The sequence below is a fragment of the Physcomitrium patens genome, chromosome 12 (assembly GCF_059467195.1).
Source record: "Physcomitrium patens ecotype Gransden chromosome 12, ASM5946719v1, whole genome shotgun sequence".
Taxonomy (NCBI): domain Eukaryota; kingdom Viridiplantae; phylum Streptophyta; class Bryopsida; order Funariales; family Funariaceae; genus Physcomitrium; species Physcomitrium patens.
In genome coordinates, this window is record NC_143421.1 from 10,580,208 (window position 1) to 10,589,208 (window position 9,001).

The 9,001-nt window shown below is 38.0% G+C and overlaps 1 protein-coding gene across 7 annotated transcripts; it reads right to left on the bottom strand.

Moving 5' to 3' along the window:
- Positions 1-818: 818 nt before the first annotated feature.
- LOC112290024 (uncharacterized) lies at positions 819-4,796 on the bottom strand. 7 transcript variants are annotated; one of them, XR_012218731.2, is made up of 8 exons: positions 4,306-4,796; positions 3,745-3,853; positions 3,080-3,157; positions 2,832-2,907; positions 2,397-2,470; positions 1,972-2,173; positions 1,548-1,616; positions 819-1,217 (listed from the first exon to the last, which is right to left on the bottom strand). XR_012218731.2 is itself a non-coding variant. In XM_024535902.3 (6 exons), exons 2-6 carry the CDS (start codon positions 3,772-3,774, stop codon positions 2,099-2,101), a joined length of 333 nt encoding a protein of 110 aa, XP_024391670.1. In that variant the 5' UTR covers positions 3,775-3,853; positions 4,306-4,796; the 3' UTR covers positions 1,634-2,098. The 7 variants fall into 7 exon arrangements, 2 of the variants coding, with proteins under 2 accessions (XP_024391670.1, XP_024391671.1); XR_012218730.2 differs by lacking the exon at positions 1,548-1,616; XR_016505799.1 differs by lacking the exon at positions 1,548-1,616 and having other exon boundaries at positions 819-1,303.
- Positions 4,797-9,001: the final 4,205 nt, after the last annotated feature.

Here is a 9,001-nt window from a genome sequence, read left to right on the forward strand (position 1 = left end):
ACCCGCTTATCCACCCAAATCTGGGGACCGTTCCCGCGTTCCAATCATAACAGCCTCTCGAGAACCGAATCCCGGTCTAACTTCCCCATATTATTTGGACGTGCCGGTTTTAGAAATAAGTTTGTCCCCACGTGTTTCTTAGGGTTTGTATGTCTATTGCATATTTTAGTTGAACTAAATCTTTTTAATATGTATGTGGGTGTTGCTAATGCCATGACAGTTTTTTGCTACTGCTACTACAATTTGCCCTCCATCACATGTCACTACAGTTTTTGCAACTCTCACCATAATCTATCACCCATTTAATTCATTTTTTCAGTAGTTCCAATATATATTTATTCACCATAATATATGAAAAACAATTATATATTTTTTAAAATAACAAGAATAAATTTTGGTGGAGTAAGTGAAGATTGTGGTGATATGAGGGACACTATAATTGCTTAAATATGTGTTCCGAGAATAAAGCTTAAATATGTGAATATATTAAGCTGTTATTTGACTGAGGAAAGTTCAATAGAGTTACAAGTATAAAGAAGCAAATTTAAATTTGGGATTTTCGTTTTACATATGTATGTAATGTAAAAAGTAAACATATTCTTGCTGTGAATGCATTTACAAGTAGCCTACTAATAAGATGTACTTGACTCTTTTGACTTGGAAATACTTATTTTGTTAGACTTTGTGACAACTTTCATATGTCATAACAACTGTAAAATAATACTTGTGTCATGTTTAAATTATTAACTAAGACATGGTATCAACCATCCATATGTTAGTCAAACATGTAGTGTCCAATAGAAATTGCATATCTATGCTTGTGTGTGTGAAAAATATATATGTATTTATTTTATGTTCATAATTTTATCAACAACAAGATTGTTGAAGTTTTGAAATCCCCAAAAAATATAATGTAAACAATAAAACCCTAAGAAAATGATTGGTTAGTACTTTTTAAAAACTAATTTATTTTCAATTGGAAACTTCCAATTCTAACTTGTGTATATATATATAGGGAAATGTTAAAATGACCCAGGTTCTCGTTAAATTGACCCACTTGTCTGCACCATCATTACATTCTTCGTTCCCCGTTCTCCCCGTTCCCAGCCCCCATCCCCGTTCCCGTTCGATTTGATTAAAACTGGATGAGCTTCAGATGCTCAAACTATCCTCCAACAACCTCACTGGAAGTATTGATGCCGGATTCGCAAGGCTACCTGTGTTGCGCAAACCGAACGTGAGCAACCACCAGCTAAATGGAGTGAATACTCCACTGTTCATAAACAACAACAGCCTCGTGCTCCTACATCTCTCCAACACGTTTCTTTTAAAATAACACACAGGAACAGTGCACGATTCAAATGGTAAGTTCATTTAAATTATTGATGATTAAGCAGTAAATAGTTCACACATCCGTGTTCTCATTGTTAAGTAATATCTCGCCAACCCACTAATTTGTATCTAAATGAGTTTAACGAATCAATTTCTTTGTAATAACTTAAATTAAACCAATCAAATTGGATGTTTAGAGATGCATGTTCCTCCACCTCACTGAAAAGCACCCATCTCACTGCAAGATTTTTATCAGGTCACACTTTGCCAAATGACTTGTTGACCTGCTCCATTTATGCAGTTTTTAATTGCGGAGAAAACGTGTCAAAATAATGTTTTGATGGAGAGGATAGGTCTGGACATGCTGGTGACAACCCAGTATCGAGATGTTTCATCACCTACATAGCAATAACATCGTAAAGACGAAATGCAGCGACACTGTAGCTGTCAGTATAAGCTTGTCCACTTCTGATCTACCTCAAGAAATGACGAACCTACTCCTAACCGTCTTCATTCCATTCGTAGGTTGAAGAAGGATCAAACTGTAGAGAAGACGGTCATCTATACAGTACGGGAGTGCATAACGCAGAACTAATTGTAATGTCGCAGCAACTTGATAGCATATGACTAAAAGGTTACCTTTGACCAATGCAGCACAATTGTGAGCATATAGAAGTTCTCAAGGTATACGTTCTGCTGACGATTTCTTTGACTGTGAAGCATTCATCTTCAAATCCACTGTCAAGCATTGATTCCCTAATCACTATCACCGGTCTAGACGGCTGCCAATACCCAATCCATTGCATGTCAATATCAAGCTCTTAAATCGCTTGAGGTAATCCTGCAGTCCCCACAAAGCATGAATACAATTCTCAATCTTGTTAATTTGACCTGTTTAGTTTCAATGCATCTGAGTAAAGCACAAGTTCTGAGTGCTTCAAGTTCAGGCCAAAGAGATGAACCTAAAGGCATCAGACCTGCGGTAGATCACCAAATCCACCTACCATATCACAAGGAATTTACATCAAATCAGAAATGAAGCAATTCATAACATCAGTACTTACAGTGTAATTGTAGTCCTGAAGACCGTAATTTCCTCGCATATCATACTCGTGTCGCATAAATGGGTCACTTAAGACTGTTCTCCACTAGCCAAAACCACACAACCCTATTTGTTAGATTCCGTTTGTAATAAACGTAGCGGCCTAAATCAACTGGATTATCGAACGATTATCTACATTAAATAGGAGTTTTACAATGCAGTCTGAGTTCCTGTATTATGTATAGTACCTAATACGCACAACCATAGAAAGCATCCTTAATATGCAGGTCCAGGTGCTAGGATCAAATGCAGTAAAAGAGTTTCTTTGCTTCTATTCTTTGTGTCCTCTTTTAAATTTTTCAACTTAAACCCCAAATTACCCACTCCTTTTCTAAGAGGCGCGGGTAAGGGCTGCATCTTGACAGTCCCTTAATTAAGGTAGCCCAAGAAGACTAACCTCGATATGCTTCGTTGATCTCCTGGAATTTAAGAGTGGCCGCAGATGCATCATTGTGCTTGTCGGGATGCCATTTCTGCAGGAGGAATATATTTTGTACGTACAAATTCAAATTCATAATAAATGAACAGATGAAAACGTCGCGAAAATGATGCTCGGTGATAGTCCACACTCGATAAGCAGTCTCTACATGTGACATGCAACCCTTCCTACACGATTACAGTATGCATTAATGTTCGTTCACAAACCAAAGCAAGGCGCAGATAGCTGGTACGAATAGAGTCGATGGTTGCATCATATTCCACCCCAAGCACTTTGTAATGGTCCTGAACAAACATTACACATCATAGTATAGAATGTAAGACCACTTGTCACAAAAAAGTTCAGCAGTGTACCAAAGGTTTGGAACCGCAAAACCCCACGAGCTGCTGCACATTTGAGAACAAATACCACGAGGAGAGAGTAATGATCAGGCAGAGCCCTAGTGGTGCAGGTCTAGGCTGTGCAGAAGATCATCACCTGGATAAGCTAACAACTCATCTGAAGTTTACAAAAAGTTAATTTCTCTCACAAAAATCTTGGTTAGCACAAGATAAGAAACGCAGTTTTACAGATAGAGTTGTTCCAAATTGACTCAATCGCAACAGATTGTCAACCAATCTGCAGCGACTTTCGCACCCCTCAACCTTTTGAAACGTACTCAATTTTGAATGGCTTGGCTCACTGAGGTAACTTCGCCATAATAGTAGGCACAACAAACACCGAATCACAGAACGAGATTATGGATGCCATCTATTTTCTCCTACCGCTCACCAACAGGGCCTATCCTAGTGCTAGATTATAAACTAAGCACTGCAGGGAGCACAGCAAGACGTAATACACCCTATAATGAGCAAAAGGAAGACCGCGATACCTGGTCAAGCCGAGAGTCTGGGCTCTGCATCCTGTCCTCTCACACCATACCCGCAGTGGCCATCTCATGCATCCCACATCTAAAAATGTCCGCCAAACCTAATCGCTACCTGAAACACCCAGATAACTATTACAACTTCGAAGCCGTTCTGCGACGCAAACATTCAGCATTTCTACATCTGTTATTCATCTGTGTCTATTTCTCTAATTGTGCTTAATTGTGAATCTCCCAACACAATTTCAATAATTCTTGTTGCTGCATTCAGCAGGACAAACCAAAACTAGAGTACCCACACTTTTCTAAATCAATTCTGCAGCCACCGTCTGACGCAAACATCGCGGAAAACTCAAATCACCCTCATCTCATCCATTACACATACCCAAGCTGTCGGCACAACCATTCCTATTCCCCCAACTAGGGTTTCAACACCACAAAGCTCCAGGAACCAAAACAACTCACCAGATCTTCCAACATCACTCAATTCGACAATCGCAAACAACCGCTCACCCAACCAAAAAAAAAAGAAAGAACCAAGATGCACAAATTACAATTCCCTCTTACCTCCATCTTGCTCACTTCTCACATGCCCCCCCACCAAAAACTCCCAAACCTTCTCAGAGCCTCCTAAAACTCCTCGTAATCACAAAACTAGCTCAACCCCACCAAACCGCAAATCCCTAAAGCATCAAAATCTGCCACGATTCAAACCCACCCATCTCCTGAAACATCCAGAAGAGCAGCGCAACGATCACGTGAAACTGGGCAACCAAGATGAAATGAAGCAGTAGTAGTAGGAGTAGAAGAAGTAGCGACAGATAGATAGACAGGCAGTGCTAATAATAAAAAGAATCCCTCCCACACCACAACAAGAAAAGGCTCCTGAACTGACAGCACCAAAGTGAGAGAGAGTGTGAGAGAGTAAGTGGGGAAAGAAAGAGGGATGTGAGATAGAATAGAATAGATTGAAAGAATAGATACTTAGCTCCTCCGCAGCAACAACAACGACAACAACGAAGCTGCGAAAAAGGGGTGTAATTATTCTGATTCTTCTTCTCCTCCTGGTGCTGATGGTTGCTTGAATCTTCTTCTTTTTCTTCATTCGATGCTCATTCCCTCCTTCCTGTCTTCAGGGATTGACTCCCTTCTCTGATTCTACTTTCTCTCTTTCTTTCTGTCTTGTCTTTCTTTTATGATATATTAATAGGGAAATGTTAAACTTGACCCACATGTCTAAACCATCATTGCACTCCCGTTCCCCGTCCCCTGTTCCCAGCCCCCAGCCCCGTTCCCAACATCAGCCCCTGCCCCCCGGCTAGGCCCGATCCCCTCCCTATTCGCAGCCTCCGTCTCCCGTCCCCAGTAATCGTCCCCGCAGCTCCCATTTCTGATCTTTGACTCCTGCTGTGAATGCGAAACATGATACCACACTCCGCACCTCAACGAAACCGCTCTGTACGTATCCCCCTGGAATCGATCACTCCATCGATCCATCAATCAGACAATCCCTTCTTTGACGTCTGGCTGTGCGATTTTATTTATTTATCATGACGTGAATCGGCAACCTCTCACCCAACTTCCAACTTGTCATCCGCATCGTCGAATGATGGCAGCCACGCCAGTATGGGCCACCCTTGAATCATCCACCATCGCGACGTCAGAGAGGAGGTGCACGTGCAGCGGAGGTTGAGTAGCGTTAATGCGTGGATGAGGCGAGATTCCTGGGTGAAGCGGCGTTTTGTGGTAGTGGAGCTTAGCATTGGGAGGTTGGAGTGAAGAGTAAGAGGAGGCAGAGAAGCTGGCGTAGAGGTCGGGCTGTGAATGTGCATGTGAAGGCAGTGTTGGTGACATCATGTCGCGTTTTCTTCATGTGCAATGCCATAAGTGCTCCGTGCTGCAGGTTCGTGACAAAGTTTTTGAAGTTTGGCATTGGCATGAGCAGTGCTTGTCAGCGAAGGTTCTTGCTAACAGTAAAGCGGGGGGGGGACTTGTGTGGGATAAAGTAAACAAAATTGAGTATGATGTGAATGTGCAGTAACGAAATCTCAACAGCACCTTAAAGACCTGACAATATGATTATAAGAAGACGACGTGGGACCATCCTAGACGAATGACCTGTGATGCATACACGACAGTCTGAGGGAGGAGCTTAATCACGCAATGGAATGTGGCAATCTTCAAAGTCGATGCGACCCAAAGCTCTGGTTGAGACACAGAATCATCTTCAACCCTCTCACAGTTGCGGTGGCAGTGAATTTTAAAAGGTCTTTTTTCTAGTTATACGACTGAGGTCATACTGTTGAGAGAGGTTGGGGGTGCTTCTTTTAATACTCCCTCTCGCGCCGAAACCCTCTTGCTTGATGGAAACATGGAACATCTGTCGCAGCGACTTGATGATTTGAATGCTGTAAGACGCAATTTGAAGCTTTTCTTTCCGTATCGTATTTGAGCAGTTTGTTTGTTGAAGAAAGGTTCTGACATGATTCTAGTGGGAGTTGTTTTTATTAGGTTTGTGGTTGCTGATGTTGGCGTTACACCGAGTGTGTTCGAGGTTGTTTTCCACGATTGTAATCTTACTGGAATTGTTGCTTCAATCTTCAGTGAGAGGCCATGATGTAGGCGGTACTCTATGAAGCGATCATACTTCAGTCGAATGAGCATGTGCAGAAGATCTCTTTTAGTAAATTTTATGGTGTTAGCATCGGAGTTTGCCTTGGTATTTATAGATCTTGGAGTGAATGTCGGGCTCAGGTAGATGGTGTTAAAGGAGCAAAGTTTAAATGCTTTAGAAAACGTGAATTGGTTGAGAAGTATCTGAAAGAGAAACTGTAGTCGTAGTTGATTTTGTTGAGCTGCCAGCTTGACAAATTGATAATGTATGGCTAAGAGAAAATAAGTCGTGTTATAATGCCGATTGCATTTCACAGATAGCAGTAATTGAATGTATCTAATGGCTTGGTCATGATGTCGGCTTGTTGCTAGGAGGTGGGCACATAGTTGACAGTAATGTCTCTACCCAAGTTTTTTTCTCGAATAAAGTGAAATTGTATTTCGATGTGTTTTGTATGAGCTTGCATTATGGGGTTGTTTACTAGCTTATTGCAGCTTTGATTGCCATTGAGTAACAATGATGGGTCTGTGCCAAATACTTGTAATTCCTGTAGCATTCTTCTCAGATGTATGGTATCCTTCACAGCTTCTGAAAGCATATAATATTTTGCAACAGATTCAAAAGGAGGTCCAAGGCAAGATGGATCTACACACATAATTGTACATGATGGTAGGCTATGATTTGGCCTTCAAAGCTTAGATGTTATACGCCTTCAACAACAACAAGGTCATAATCAGCAAAGATGTCAGAATTCTTGAATTTGAAATGGCAGTCACCAAGGGCACAAAATTGCAAACATCAACATCCAAAGAAACCACCTTTCTATTGAGACTCACCAACAACAAGGACAAGCCTTCACAATCTATCCAACCAGATTACAACAATGACTTGAACAATGACAAACACCAACCTGATTACAACAACAACGAACCTTCTGGGGAAGAAAAACCAGTTCTTTCAAACTCATGGTCTAGAGATGATTAAATAACAATGCAAGTTGATCCAACTCCTACAATTTCTAATGCCATACAACTTCTAATACCATAACCTTGATGACGCTCTTTACCATACTTAAAAGACGTTCAATGAGGTACAAAGTCTATATATTCTCTTTTATTGCAATACTAGAATTGAAAAGCTTTGACTATGCAAACCAACATCCAATGTTGTATTATGTGTATTCTTGCTTGAGAATGCATTGAACACCTAATTGTAGAAGGTAAGTAAAAATGCAACAAACAAAATCTTATCAAGTCTAATAGAATCTTAAATAAATCTTAAATAATTTTTAATAATATTATTCAAACTTTAACCAATCTAAAAGAAATTTAAAAGAAGTTACAAAAGAAATATATAGAAGTCATAAATAATCTCAAAGAAAATAATAAATAAATCCTAAAAAAAAATAAAAATAAAACCTTAAAGAAATATTAGAAATAAAAAATTTTAAAGAAATAATAAAGAATTCTAAAGAAATACTAAAAATAAAATCATAAATGAATCCTAAATAAATTCTAAATAAAACTTAATCAAATCCTAATTAAATCCTAATTAAATCCTAAATCTTAGACCAACTCTTATAAAATCCTAATGAATATTAATCAAACTCTAGATTAAACCTTAATAAAATCTTAATGAATCTTAACCAAATCGTTAATCAAATCCTAATAAAATCCTAATGAAATCCTATCAAAATGCTAATCTAATCCTAATCAATCTCTAATCAAATCCTAAATCTTAAATAAATTCTTAACAAATTCTAAAATAGATTGAAATCTCAATAACTAATGATTTAATTGTTGATTTTGACTAAGTTTTTTTCTCACTTTTCAACAACTAAGTTGACAACAAGTATAAGTATTTTTGAAGAAGATTGAATATATTACATAGAAGTTAATTCCTAAAATTTACTCGGGTATTGGTTGGCTTCTTTCTCCAACCTTGATGTTGATATTCCAAAGTCAAAATCTCTTAATTTCATATTTAATAGGTCTCAAATTTACTACTTGTACAATTTATTTAATTTCAATTCAACTAGTGGATTGAGGGATATTTTAGAAATCCTCACAAGTCCTTAAAATCCCAATTTTCAAGACTTTAATATGTTTGAGCTTTAATAAACTTTCAACAAGCAATTAGATGAAGGTCAAACTTGCAATACAAATTACATACAAAAATTATTACTTAATAAAAAAATTTCACATATGGATCATCTATAAATTTTACACAAAATGTCCAAAGTACAAACTCTTTGAATTTCTCAAAATCCAAAGTTACTCAAAAACAATCCTAACTTTATAAAGCCTTTACAAAATTATTACACTTTTAAATCACTTAAAATTAATTTTCAAGAAACTTCTTTCTTGTCTACTCTTAAATCCCACTTTTTGATCAATCCAAAGAATCTCAAAATTGCTGTAGCTGCTCAATTTTGTGTCTTGGGGTCTAATTTTGACTTGAGTTTATAATCAATCTTCTCTAGGTATCAATTCTCAGTAATTTTTACTTAAATCTATTATTAACTCTCTCCTAAATATGCTTATATTAATTAATTATTTTATTTGATTTTATTTGGTTCAATTTTCTTCTATAAAATAAATAAAAATTTCTTCTATAAAAAAATATTAAGACTAGAGTTTTTACTACCTT